Source organism: Gymnoscopelus braueri (genome assembly GCF_963280865.1).
Source record: "Gymnoscopelus braueri genome assembly, chromosome: 20".
Taxonomy (NCBI): Eukaryota; Metazoa; Chordata; class Actinopteri; order Myctophiformes; family Myctophidae; genus Gymnoscopelus; species Gymnoscopelus braueri.
In genome coordinates this window covers 28554547-28569153 of record NC_137622.1, presented here as the reverse complement: position 1 = coordinate 28569153, position 14607 = coordinate 28554547, and the positions used below count along the sequence as shown (strand labels likewise).

The 14607-nt window shown below is 39.8% G+C and overlaps 1 protein-coding gene across 1 annotated transcript in view; it reads right to left on the bottom strand.

Moving 5' to 3' along the window:
• LOC308075961 (complexin-1-like) overlaps positions 1-14607 on the bottom strand; it is a 44705-nt gene that overhangs the window by 2673 nt on the left and 27425 nt on the right. The window contains exon 3 of the mRNA XM_080416009.1: positions 692-873. Within this exon, the coding sequence (XP_080272135.1) occupies positions 692-873 (182 nt within the window). The remainder of the gene's footprint in view (positions 1-691; positions 874-14607) is intronic.

Here is a 14607-nt window from a genome sequence, read left to right as displayed (position 1 = left end):
TAACATTTTTTGAAAAATCTTGAAAGTGTGAGAACTACTGATTCAGAAGGCATTTTGCAGAATCGGCCTCAGGTCTTAATGGGTTAAACCAGTCCCCACAAAAGTATTTACAATATGAACTGAAAAGAAACTGTTGAACTTTTTTGTTATGTCAATGGTTTGGAGTCTGACTCATTAGTTGTATCGCATGTCGTCCTCTCTCTCCATGTCATCTGTGCTCTCATCCTACCCTCTGTTGTCCTTCATGGTCAAATCCAGAGTGTTCATTTAACCCATTAAGACCTGAGGCGATTCTTTAAAAAAAATCTAAATCCTAACAGTTTTTTGAAAAAAAATTAAAAAATATTTTTTCACGGTTTTAAAAAAATAGCAGATCTACAAGCTCGTAGCGCGGCACTCGGTGCCGCGCTATGAGCTTGTAGATCTGCTATTTTTGAATAGCCAAAGACATCTAAAGTGACACAGATGCGTTCCAGGTATCAATGGGTTTGTACAGGTCCAAAATGGACCTGCTCACTTTCAGAGTTAATTTAATACCCAGAATTTTGCTGTGTACTCCCCCAAGCTACTGATAGAAACACGGCTGCTGTTCTCAGCCAGCTGGTCCTTGTCTACTTAAATAAGAGTAATACATTATCATGTCTTTTCAATCATAAGCTTCGTGTCACAGTGTGCCGGGAACGTCGTTTACCTTTTCCCTGATGCCCTGTCGGACGCCCTCTCTCTCCGCTTCCATTTTTGCATATTTGGACTTTCGCTCGTCCTCCTGTTGCCTCAGCGCCTCTTGCCTCTCTTCCTCTTTTTTCTCTGCGTCAGGATCCTTCTCGCTAGACTCCTCCCCGCCGAGCATCTTCCCCATGTCTTTGGTGGCCCCTGTTTCATGAGAGAGACAAAGATTAGGATGGCTGAAGCATGGCAAGAGAAAAAGACGGCGTAGCGTATTTATTTCAATTGGTTGACATCTGTGTCAATCAATTTGTGTTTTACTATGTCGCTAAGACAAAGCCCGGCTGTATCTGTCCATTCATGATTGAACAATGGGCACTATCTAGCAATAATACAATCATTACCAATCCTCTTGATTGCTTTTATACTGCTCTCTTTTGATGTCGCTTGCTCTGACAAAACAAATACAATGTATAGCAACCATTCCATCAAGTGGACCATGGGTCAGGGCTGGAGAACAATAGGTTTCATTATGGCATGGAATCCCATTGTAAGGCCTATTATGAACAGATAATGGAAACCATCCCGCTCCTGATAAAAGGATTTTCTTCACACAAATGCAACACACATGCAATATGCATGCAACAGGCTTTTTCCTTTCGCAATAACATTTATAGTTGGGATATAAAAGCAAGTCTAAGTCTCATATTCAGGCAAGGTGTCAGTTGAAGGAGCTGCTGTGGTCTGTACGGTACATCCCCGCAGAGCCATGGAGCCTGTACACGCATAAGACATTTTGTTCTCACACCAGAGGTCAGAACTCTCGTCTCCTCTTCCTCTCGTCTTTCCGGCCGAACAGCTGGAAGCAACTGCCGACGCTCAGCCTGACGAGCCCTGAATGTGCTACTCAGCTCGGTTCTAACTCGCTGGAAATTGATTTTTAATGACAATGGGGTCATCCCAGCCGGTGAGGACATGCATGCAAAATGTGCTGTACCGCAACTTCCTCCCCTCAATGAGTCTGCCACTTCCTCGTTTGCTACGAGCACCTCTCCTGCTTTTACCCCAAATTTGTGCATCTGTGCTCGTTGTGTGGTTTGGGGACATGGCAGCCAGCCTGCCTGTGCCTCCCAGGAGAAGAGCCAAAGATGCAGCCATCTGTTTCAGCCAAGAAATTGATGAGACAGCGATGACCTTGGGGTCTCTGGCTGTGGTCCACACTTTACTCGTCGACCAGCCAAAACAAGCCCCACACTCCTTAGTCATAATGAGTGGGTTTGAATGCTAATTAATGAATAAGCAGGCATGTTGGTGTTTTCTCTGTGTTGTTAATAGTTTAGTGTTGGCAAACAAATGAGAATTGTTGGCATGTCTTATAAAGACCGCTGTAAAGGCTTTTGAGTATAAAGGGATAGTTCACCCCAAAAAAATGTTTTTTTCTATCGATTAGTCACCCCATGAAGACTTGAATTCATGGATATTTTTTAGTTTTTGTTGCATTCCTAAGCCAATAATTTGATGACCAGCGGACCAGTAGGCAGCGGTTCCGGTAGGAGATACAAAGGAGACTCTTTGTGTCTCCTACCGGAACCGCTGCAGGTGAACTATCCCTTTAAGAAAACCTCTTGACATTTAATGTCTGCCTATTTGTACCCCAGCCACAGCAGCACGTACACCCCGAAATGCACTGCACCATCCCAATAGTTTTGTTGTTGTTGTATTTTCTTTTCTTTATTAGCACCTCCTCCTATGAGTCAGAAGGCACTAAGGCAGACAATGATGACTGATGCCCAAGGCTCCACCAACCAATAGACACAGCTGGGTGAGTGATTAATGTGATGCCGTTTGAGAACTTGTAATTAAGCAGAGAGACTGAAGACCATGCGTTGATAAGCATTGAGAAGTGAGATGCTGCAGGACCACTCTGTGCCAGAGGTGGCCCCCCATCAACAATCCGTGTATGGATGGATGGATTGGATACATTACATGCCCATCAAGAGGAAGCAGACCACTCCCATTTCCAAATGTTCTGATACAGGACTGGCTGTGATGAACTTGACGTGGCAATGAGCAACAGAAACCAGTGGAAGCAGAGTGTGTCTCAGATTTCGAGGGGACTCGGAGGAGGATGATACAGTCTATCAAAAGTGAATATACTATATCACTGAATACATATGTAGAATCTATCAACAGTCTGTCAACAGTGAAAATACATCATGAATGGATTATGTGAGCATATGGATGAATATAAAGACAAAACAAACTGTAAAGACAAAACAATACAGAACAATCCGTTACAAACACAGTGACATGGGATCCAACTGTGTGACACCTTGTACGTAATTGACGTCGCAATTCAAAATGAAGCTTTGCTGAGCAAGGATGTGTCATTTGACAAATCGATTCCTCCATCCTCACAGCTCATCCTTGCTTCTTTCTTATCCTTGCATCTCTCCCTCGCATCATTAAGTGGGAGGAGCTAAGCCACGAGGAAGGGACGCAAGTGAGGGATGGAAAAATAGCTAGTGAGAGCCCCAGGCATCATTACTGCTCCCTACCGACAGCGTGGCTAATCTTAGTGCTCAAGGCTAATTAGCTCGTCTGATTGTGACAAAGTTGCTGTGTAGCAAGCAGCACAGTAGTTGTTCCCAAATCTTTTTACTGGCGTCAAAATGCAGGCTGTTGTGAGTGTGACTAGGAACTGAAGAGAACTAAGAGTCTGAAATAGGGTTTTAAAACTACCTTTAAAAATTGAAACTCTGCAGTAAGATGCATAGTTTGAAATCACAAAAGAAAATGATGATGAACTCCATAAGACACTGCATCAACTTGGGACATCTGTCATTTTTCAAAGTGATCATGTGTGCATACATTTTTGCATATACTGTGAAAGTCACTACCAAACCATTTGAGCTACACATTCCAATGCTAGTGCTATTCTGAGTCATGACCAAGATTCCAAACTCTATGCCGTTATCAGTGTTTCAAAAGCACTTAGACAAACCTGAAATTTACATCACTATTGTGGCAAGCTAAGACTCTTAACCACTTTCGGTAACACTTTAGAATAACTATTCGTTATAAGTAGTTAATAGATCATTCATAAACTGTCAGTTAATGAGTTATTAATGACTTGTTAAGCATTTGTTAATAGTTAGTTAAGGATTAATAACAATGCCATATAACTGCTTAATAGATCATTTATAAACCATTAATTAATGAGTTATCAATGTCTTGTTAAATGTTTGTTAACAGCTAGTTAAGGAGTTGTAACCATGCCTTATAGATAGTTAATAGATTACTGACAAACAATTATTTAATGAGTTATCAATGACTTGTTAAATAGGTTTTAATAGTATGTTAAGGATTTATAAATATGCCTTATATATAGCTAATAGATCACTCACAGAGTATTAGTTAACTGACTTAATAACTGTATGCTGATTATTTATAACTATGTCTTATAAATGCCTTATAACTAGTTAATAGATCATTTATAAACCATTAGTTAATGAGTTACGAATGTCTTGCTAAATATGTGTTAACAGTTAGTTAAGGAGGTATAACTATCCCTTATAGATAATTTATATAATACTCACAAACTATTAGTTAATGACTTGTTAATAGCTTGTTAAATATTTACTACCTGTACGCTAATGATTTATAACTAGCCTTATATATGTTCAAATGATTATGAACAAGCTATTAGTAAAACACTTACTAATGGCTAGTTAAGTAGTTGTTAATAATTAATATATGTTATTGGGTAGTTATTCTAAAGTTGCAACTATTCCTCATTTACTAACATGAGTTAAGTATTTGTTAATGGTTAATTTATGTTATTGGGTAGTTATTCTAAACTACTCCTCATTTACTAACATGAGTTAAGTATTTGTTAATGGTTAATTTATGTTATTGGGTAGTTATTCTAAAGTTGCCACTACTCCTCATTTACTAACAATTAACAAATACTTAACTTACCTTTTACAAATCAATTGTTAATGATTTGATTCTCATCTACTAATACCAAAGACACGTTGTACAACAGCAAATGGGGGGTACAGAAATTTGATGTGATACTGTGGACATATTTCACATTTTGGTACCTCAACCTTGTTCAATATTTTACAAAATAAATACCACAGATGAAATAATGAACAATGTATTTTTAATTAATAAAGAAAACAGTACAAAAATAACAAATGCATCAATCTAAAATAACAATAGCAAATAAAGACATAGTCATATCAACAGTAAAACAGAAATTAGAAATAACCAAAAGGAATACCTTCATAATCCCATCATAATCCGCCTTTACAGTCCAGATTACATATTGCTTTATCCAGTGGATATACAGCACACACATTAGCTTTAGCGTTATAGCAGGCCTTCTGCAGTAAGCAGTATGGCCACAGCAACACCATGTGCTAAAATTGTAGCTATGCTAATATTGTAGCTAACAGGCTAATAAGTGTTCCCAAATTATAAATCTTACTCTTTTTTCATCAAACAAACAAAAACGAATTATTTACATTAACTAATAAACACTACAGTCCATACAGTTTTCATGGTTTTGCACTACATCACCTGAAATGCATAAAATAGAATACCCAATGTATACAGCCCCTTCTCTTGTGTCTTGTTCACAATAACTGAACAACATCCTGCTCCTTTCAAAATAAAAGGCAGGTCAGCTTCAGAACTCCATTGAGACACACTGCCATCTACTGACACAAAGTGGTATTGGTACTACACTAACACTACAGACTAGTGTAGTTGCATGAACTGAACTGTATAGGAGAATAAGATAAAAATACATGGATCATACATGGAACATACATGGAACATACGTGGAACATTGCCAAAAAGGGTAGATAAGAAATGACAGATCTACAAGCTCACAGCAAGACGCATTGCAACTTGTTGTGAGCTTGTAGATCTGCTATTCCTGATCTGATATTTCTGGCGAATGAAGAGAAACTGAAGAAAATAATTGCAACCTCACAAATTTCAAATTGAGGGTTATTGCTTCTAAAAAGGCCCAGTAAACACCCAGGGGTCAGTTATGAGTCCATTTCTAGTCATGGTCTGGAATATTGAAAAGGGCCATTCTTCTTGAGTTTTTCTTCATTCAGTAGAAATATCAGATTAGAAATAGCAGATCTACAAGCTCAAGTGTGAGCTTGTAGATCTACTATTTCTAATCTGATATTTCTACTGAATGAAGAAAAACTGTTCAGTTCATGCAACTATGCTAGTCTGTAGTGTAGTACCAATACCACTTTGTGTCAGTAGATGGCAGTGTATCTCAATGGAGTTCTGAAGCTGAACTGCCTTTCATTTTGAAAGGAGCAGGATGTTGTTCAGTTATTGTGAACAAGACACAAGAGAAGGGGCTGTATACATTGGGTATTCTATTTTATGCATTTCAGGTGATGTAGTGCAAAACCATGAAAACTGTATGGACTGTAGTGTTTATTAGTTAATGTAAAGAATTCGTTTTTGTTTGTTTGATGAAAAGAGTAAGATTTATAATTTGGGAACACTTATTAGCCTGTTAGCTACAATATTAGCATAGCTACAATTTTAGCACATGGTGTTGCTGTGGCCATACTGCTTACTGCAGAAGGCCTGCTATAAAGCTAAAGCTAATGTGTGTGCTGTATATCCACTGGATAAAGCAATATGTAAGCTGAACTGTAAAGGCGGATTATGATGGGATTATGAAGGTATTCCTTTTGATTTTTAATTACTGTATTACTGTTGATATGACTATTTATTTATTTGCTATTGTTATTTTAGATGGATGCATTTGTTATTTTTGTACTGTTTTCCATATTCATTAAAAAATAAATTGTTCATTATTTCATCTGTGGTATTTATTTGTAAAATATTGAACAAGGTTGAGGTACCAAAATGCGAAATATGTCCACAATATCACATCAAATTTCTGTACCACCCATTTGCTGTTGTACAACGTGTCTCTGGTATTAGTAGATGGGAATCAAATCATTAACAATTGATTTGTAAAAGGTAAGTTAAGTATTTGTTAATAGTTAGTAAATGAGGAGTAGTGGCAACTTTAGAATAACTACCCAATAACATATATTAACCATTAACAAATACTTAACTCATGTTAGTAAATGAGGAGTAGTTGCAACTTTAGAATAACTACCCAATAACATAAATTAACCATTAACAAATAATTAACTCATGTTAGTAAATGAGGAGTAGTTGCAACTTTAGAATAACTACCCAATAACATAAATTAACCATTAACAAATACTTAACTCATGTTAGTAAATTAGGAATAGTTGCAACTTTAGAATAACTACCCAATAACATATATTAACTATTAACAAATACTTAACTAGCCATTAGTAAGTGTTTTACTAATAGCTTGTTCATAATCCTTTGAACATATATAAGGCATAGTTATAAATCATTAGCATACAGGTAGTAAATATTTAACAAGCTATTAACAAGTCATTAACTAATAGTTTGTGAGTAATATATAAATGATCTATAAGGGATAGTTATACCCCCTTAACTAACTGTTAACAAATATTGAACAAAACAGTAGTAACTCATTAACTAATGGTTTATAAATGATCTATTAACTAGTTATAAGGCATTTATAAGACATAGTTATAAATAATAAGCATACAGTTAATAAGTCAGTTAACTAATACTCTGTGAGTGATCTATTAGCTATCTATAAGGCATATTTATAAATCCTTAACTTACTATTGAAACATATTTAACAAGTCATTGATAACTCATTAACTAATAGTTTGTTAGTAATCTATTAACTATCTATAAGGCATGGTTACAACTCCTTAACTAGCTGTTAACAAACATTTAACAAGACATTAATAACTAATTAACTAATGGTTTATAAATTATCTATTAAGCAGTTATAAGGCACTGTTATTAATCCTTAACTAACTATTAATAAATGATTAACAAGTCATTAATAACTCATTAACTAACAGTTTATGAATGATCTATTGACTACTTATAACGAATAGTTATTCTAAAGTGTTACCCCACTTTCAACTGGTTGTCCCTAATTTGGGCATGTTTCGATACTTTTCAAAACTTTTAAAAATTCTTTAAAAATTGCAGGTCTACAAGCTCACACCTCGACTATATTTGCAGAGCAACACTATTGTATACTTTTACTATCACAGGTCAGCCAGAACCCAAAAGGCCATATTCAAAGGCAGAAGAAGACTTATTTGCATTTGGCTTGAACAAGCAAAACGATTTTAACTTGAACAGAACCAACGAGAGGCTCAACTTTAGAATGTTGAAGGGTCACGGCAGTTTAAACGATGCAGAGTTATGTAAAGGAGAGCGAGGAGGGTTTCTGAGAGTGTGTGTGGGTGTATGGAGATGGCACTGTGGTGATAGAACAAAACCAGAATGCACTTCTGTGTGTGTGTGTGTGTGTGTGTGTGTGTGTGTGTGTGTGTGTGTGTGTGCGTGTGCGTGTGTGTGTGTGTTTCGATTTTTTTGTGTTTTCGGTTGGGTTTATGTGTGATGCGATGTTAAATGAGTGTCCTCCAGGTCTGTGGTCTATGTGGCCTCCTTTGTGTGTTTCAAGCATTTGTTTTAATACAGTAGCCGTGTGTGTGCGTGAATGTACGTACAGTATACACTGTATGTGAGTGTGTGAGGTTAAGTAAGGTAGCGTGCTTCTTGCCGGAGGACATGAGGGGAGGATAGATTGACGACACATGAACGATGTCCCCTGTGAGGCGGGTTGTGCGAAATGGAGAAAGAGAGGGAGAGGGAGGAGAAGAAAAGAGAGAGAGAGAGAGAGGATAAGAGAGGGACAGAGAAAAGACAAAAGAGAAGCAGAAGGAGGAGAGAGATGAGGAGAGGAAGTGTGAGCAACTGTACAAAAGAAAAGAGAGACAAGAGAAATATGGAAGAAGAGAATGATAGACATCGAGAAAGTGAGAGATAGTCATATTCAGACTTAGAGAGAGGGAGATAGAGAGTGCAAAGGAGAGGTACTGTATAAGCGAGTATGAGTGCAAAAAGAGAGAGAGAGAGCGAAAGAGTAGTCGAGTAAAAAAAACAAAAACAGGATCAGCTCAAGGACTCTATGTTCCTGCTCTTCCATCTGTCACACTTCCTCACGGGTCCCAGGACTGTGGCCCAGCGTGTGCCTCCCTCCCTATCTCCCCATCCCTCCATGGTCCCACCACCACCACACCACCAGCACCACCACCACCCCCGGCTGCTCCAACCCTCCACTGTCATTAGCCTCCTGTGCCCCCACCCCCCGCCAAGCCAGCATGGTGGCCCCAAACACCCAGTGGAACGAGCACTGTGACAGAAGTGCTGCCGCAGTGTAACACTGAAGAGGAACAAAAACAGCAGGGCTGGGTAGAGGAGATAGGAGACGCTTTCTGTCACACAGCTTGAATTTAAAACGCCATGCCAATCAGCGGTGTCCTGCTATCGCAGCCAGTTACTGCACATTCTGTACCTGCATAATATAGGCACAGACCTAATGAAGAATGTTGTGGGTGCGGATCTGGTCTGTTTCTCACTATCATTCCCCCACTGTTTCGCCTGATTAATTGTAAATGACTCAAATCATTTATCAAAACGGCTGAAATTCTGTCAAGGGACAAAAGGAAAATGTGTGAAGTCCACAGAAGTGAAGTAGAATTCTCACTTCTTAGGGGTCAGTGGAAGGTTGTGGAAACAACTGGGCGCTGTGTTGCCAGTGTGCTGCAACAGCTCTCTGTTGCTAAGCTTAAACTCCCACACAAAGTCCCTGCTGTTTGCTGTGAAGGCTTGAAAAGGTAAAATATCAGAAAAACAAACCCTTTGCCAGAACAGCTATGAGTTATGTTGAGACTAAACTGCCTGCTGGTGTATGTTTCTAGCATTGGGTCCTCGGCGATCTAACGATCTCCCTTCACTCAAAAAGAGAATTTAAGTCAGGTTATAGTGGTGTCCTTGAAGCGCTCTCTGAACACATTGCCTCAGACAAGAAGAGAACACAAAGCTCAAAGCAGTTTGTTTCAGTTAAGTTTGAGGTTGGTGGTGATTTAAGTCCATGTAATAGCTACAGTAGTGTGTTTGTCATCAGCTACTGTATATTGCTAGGGTGCTAGGGTCTGCTGCATGGCCCTACATCTGCCAGATGTCTAAATGAAGAATAACCAAGCAACAAGCAGTCGAGGGATGATGTATGAGAGTTTAGATTGTGCTGGGCTGTGGCTTTTGGGAAGTGCATAAAGGACTAGGGAACTGATGTGGAGTGTGATTCTACTGAAAGAATCAGTCAATCAATTTACCTTCAGATTTTAGTTCATATGCTTATTTGGAGCAGCGTAATAGTGAGTGAAAAGGTTTAAATGGCTTAAAAGTCTAGACTCCTTTTCTGTTGTTGTTGCCTGTGCTGTCTGGCTAATTACTGTCATGATGCGGCTGCCATTTTGTCTTTCATGGGTGAATGGATGTTTCTTTTTCTTCGAAAAGAAAATAGCAATAACTCGGTCAGTTAAATGGAAAATCAAACCTCCAGAGATAGTGTGGGTTTCTTTCCATTTAGAGCAGAATTGTGGATCAATTTTCCATTTCAAAATTCCTTCAAGCAATTCCTCACAGCCCATCACGTCACCGCATATGGGTCACGTGAACCCTCTCAGTTGTAACAGCCTGAAATGGGTGAGTGACCACTGAGAAACTGATGGTACAATTGGGAGCTGTAGATTTATCAGCAGGAGGGTAATAAAGAGGGAGGCGAAGCAGGGACATAAACGCAGTAACGCACATGACTGGTTGGTGTGTGAGCTGGGTGGAAATAAGAGAGGGGGAGGGTATTTTATGGGCTGGAAGCGAATGGGCAAGTGGATGCCATGTGTTATAAAGTGGTGCGTCTGTGTGTGTGTGTGTGTGTGTGTGTGCGTGTGTGTGCGTGTGTGTGCGCGTGTGTGTGCGTGTGTGTGTGTGTGTGCGTGCGTGTGTGTGTGTGAGTGTGTCTTTGTGTGTACATGTGTGCGTGCGTACATGTGTGCATGCGTGCATACACCTGCGTGTGTGCATGCGCATGTGTGTCTGACCACCACCATCAGTTACTTAGTAAATCTTCCAGGGTTAAATGGGAAGCAGAGGCAGGGGATACTCCTCCCTGTGCTTGATCATCCGTTGGTCGCCATTATCACTGGAAGGCAGACCCACAGGCTCTGGCCTTGGCAAAGGTTTTCCAGGGACAGGCCACAATTTATAACCCAATCTTGGCACCAAGGAGACCAGCCAGGTAACCGATCCATCCACCCTGGGAAAACCCACACCCTTTTATAAAAGAGTGTTGGCAGTGCACCTCTCTGTGTGTTTATTTCTTATTGACATAGATGGTGGGAAGCTGCGAGGAATGCAGTGGGGAGACATACATGTATGAGGCAGGCTCTGGTGGGACTGTGATTGCGACTGTGATTATGGAGGCAACGATCTTAATCACTGTGCCATCATCATGTTGTTCTCTCTTTGGTTTAATCTTTCCAATAATTTGTTCAGGATTTGTGCAGAATCCAGACCGTGAATAAACTCATATGCATCTTAAAACCCCCAAGGGATAATAGCGGGACCAACACTTCGATCAGATTTTATGTGGGAAAATGTATGCATATATCAGGCTTAAATCTAATAATGTTACAATTTACAATAAACAAAGTGCCCATACAGTATGTACAAGCTTTTGTTAAAAGACAGCAGGATCATTTTCCTGGTAATGTTTCTAGGCTCATTTTGCGTGATGAAATTACATCTGCTTTAAATGTAGTTCAAGGTCCCATAGCTCGCTGTGGCTCGCCAGATGAAGCTCTATGTTTAGCAGAGCGTTGCTCTAATGACCCCAGGAAGCAGTCAGCCAAGTGCCAAAAATCCCAGAGAGCGATCAAGTACAGTAGCTTCACGACTGATTATGCTTGAGTCACTTAGATAACCAGTTAGTGGAAGCGACAGGGCAGTGGGCAAGCACGCATCGCAACCCCACGACACCAAGACGTCAGAGAGAGAGAGAGAGAGAGAGAGAGAGAGAGAGAGAGAGACAGAGAGAGAGAGAGAAAGGCACATCCTCAGAGATATTTGAAGGGGATGAAAACACTTGCAGCAGAGTATACAGAGTGCCATCAGCTCGTTCCAAGTCAATCATCTTGTAGTTAAGACGTGATTTGTCTTCACTTTTTGGATGTCAACTTCGCATTTGCCTGTCTCTGCTTGTCTGTGGTCAACACCATCAATGTACTGTATGATTATGTTCAGGCCAGGGTATTGTTTTTTTTTTCTGAGACTATATGCATGTTGATTGCAATTACAGTATCTTTGTCTTTTCCAAATCTATTGTTTAATTCCATAACTTCCATTTTGGTCAGTCAGTTCAGATCAAAATGTTAGCTATCCAAGTGTAACGTTTTGTGTAAATACTTAACAGTTAGGGGTGTGCCTATATATCGTCCCGTGATATATCGCGAAAAAAATAAATAAAAATTACAATATCGTGTATTGTATCGTGAAATTTGTGTATCGGCATTATGGTGGAACACCAGGTCTTTCATTTCTTTTTGGAATATATGATACTTTTATGTTCACGGGACACACGCATTTACAAAACACTTTCTGTCCATAACTAAAGAAAGATACGTCATTCGGATGGTAGGATACTGTTCTGTCATCCAGTCTTTCCGTCATTGAAATCTTTAAGATTAAGAGTATTTTGCTAGGTGCTACATATGTCACACCAATTGTCTGAAACTTATGTCACACCTCTGCAATTCTCTTCGACGCTGTAGTCTGTTCTAATTATAACCTTATTATGAAGTACCTGGGGTGATGGTTCCAACACCTTAACATTCCATCATGTGCATGCTAAGATGCTGGAGCCAATTAGCAGGCTAACCAATTATCAGGTTCCTTTCCACAATTCCATCCAGCATGCTAAAAAACTCACAAAAAAACTAAAGAAAAAAAAGGATCATTAATACAGTTACATATGGGAGTTATGTATATATACCCAATTTAGTGACAGGCACTGCTGGGCACTGAGCAGCTCCCCTGGAAATTGGGGGGTTCAATGCCTTTGCTCAAGGGCACCTTCACAGGTGCTCCCAGTATTCTATTTTCTTGTATATATTATGTGTCTGCTGTGGATGAACTGTTTAACAAATGTGTGTAATTGTATAAATATGGAACGTTTCCACTACTGTTTTGCTTTATACACGAGACAAGTCCATAATTCAATTCTATTCTAAACTATCCTACTCGTAGCGACACAGTAGATGTTCTTATAACCAGGATGAGTGAGCTAGAGTTCCAAGCTGATCTCTTGCACATGCATACTGTACCAATGGCAAAAGAAGGTTTTGTTTGAACTCGGCAGTCCAGAGCTATGATTTAGGAGGAGCCATCAATCCTAGATTGACATTTGCTGTAATGATGTTTTCTGCATGACTGAGGATGGTGGCACAGCTCCCATCTTCGCTCTGCTCCACAGCGAGCCTCACTATAGATCCATGCACCTGCTTTGACGGCCACTGTAGGACACCTCCCCTTTTTCGCAGAGAGGACAAAGGCGACTCCTGACACGGCTTTTCTTCTTTGCGATTTTCAAAGCTGTCGCTAAACGGCTTAAAGTAATGGCCCTGGCTCTTTCCTGACGCCATTCTCATCTGTCTTAAAGAGAGTTGGGCCTGAGCCTGGAACGTAAGTGATATAGAAGCACTGTTAGTATGCATCCCTGGTGTTCATGTTAAATCCAACTGCAAATCCTTAACCAAGTAAAGAAGAGCTAAGTATTTAAACCCGAAGGCACACTGTCATCTGGTAGATCAGAGAGCACAAGCAGCAGAACTTTACTAAAGTCCAATTGAACTGAGTGTTCCGTATACCTGTCAACTATTCACTTATTTTGTTTGGTTGAATTACTATTATAATATCATTTGGTATTTCTCACTGTGTATAATATACAGTGAAATGTATCCACAGGGGGCACAGCACTTAGGGAGCAGTTAAGTATCATTCATAGTCGGACGTAAGGATACGTAACTAGCGCCAGCGCTCCTTGCGTCGTCGTTTTTGTCTCCCCCTCCGTCACTTACGGCTCCAGGATTTCCGTCCGTGCAGTCAACATTCACCGTCAGGCCGACGTACGTTCGTTTGTACGTTGGCTGTAGTACCAGTGGAACCCGTTGGCAGTATAAGGAAAAAAAGTTTTCCTCGGGCCCTCTTTCTCCAAAAAAAGACCCACGTTGGTTGGTGGAAGTACTTGAGTAAATGTACTTAAGTATAGACCCATCGATCCACGGTCTGTGACAATATATAGCATATATAGCACAGTGCAGTAGGGGTCGAAACTCACGTTTTGTAGACAACCATTGTTTTTGTCTAGTTTGTGGACTAGTTTGTGTCTTTTATTGCGTTGTTTTGGCTAGATGCTACAATGGTAGCTTCATGTTGTTAGCTGCGCTGATGCCAGCAGCTGGCTGTGTTGCCAGGTTTTGTGAGAGAAATAAGCAACCAGGTCTATGAAAACAAGCCCAAAAGAATCGACTAGGATATAGCAGATCTACAATATATGTTTGAGAATCACTGGTTTAAATAATAATTGGCCCAAATAAGCAACTACACTTTAGAAACAAGCCCAAATAAAACCGCAACCACCAATACAAAATTGCTTGTTTGTTTACAAGCAACTTTACAGAAAAAGAAGCCCAAAGTCGCTTATAATAAGTAGACATGGCAACATTATGGGTACGGCGGTACATACTAGTGGCCATCTAGTGGATGATAGGTGTATTACGCCTGTACACTTTAAAATAAATAAAATAACCCCTAAATAACGTGAGCGACTATGCATGCGTCCGTAAAGAACGGACGGAATCCCTCACCCCCTGACGCACGTTTTAGACCCATCTA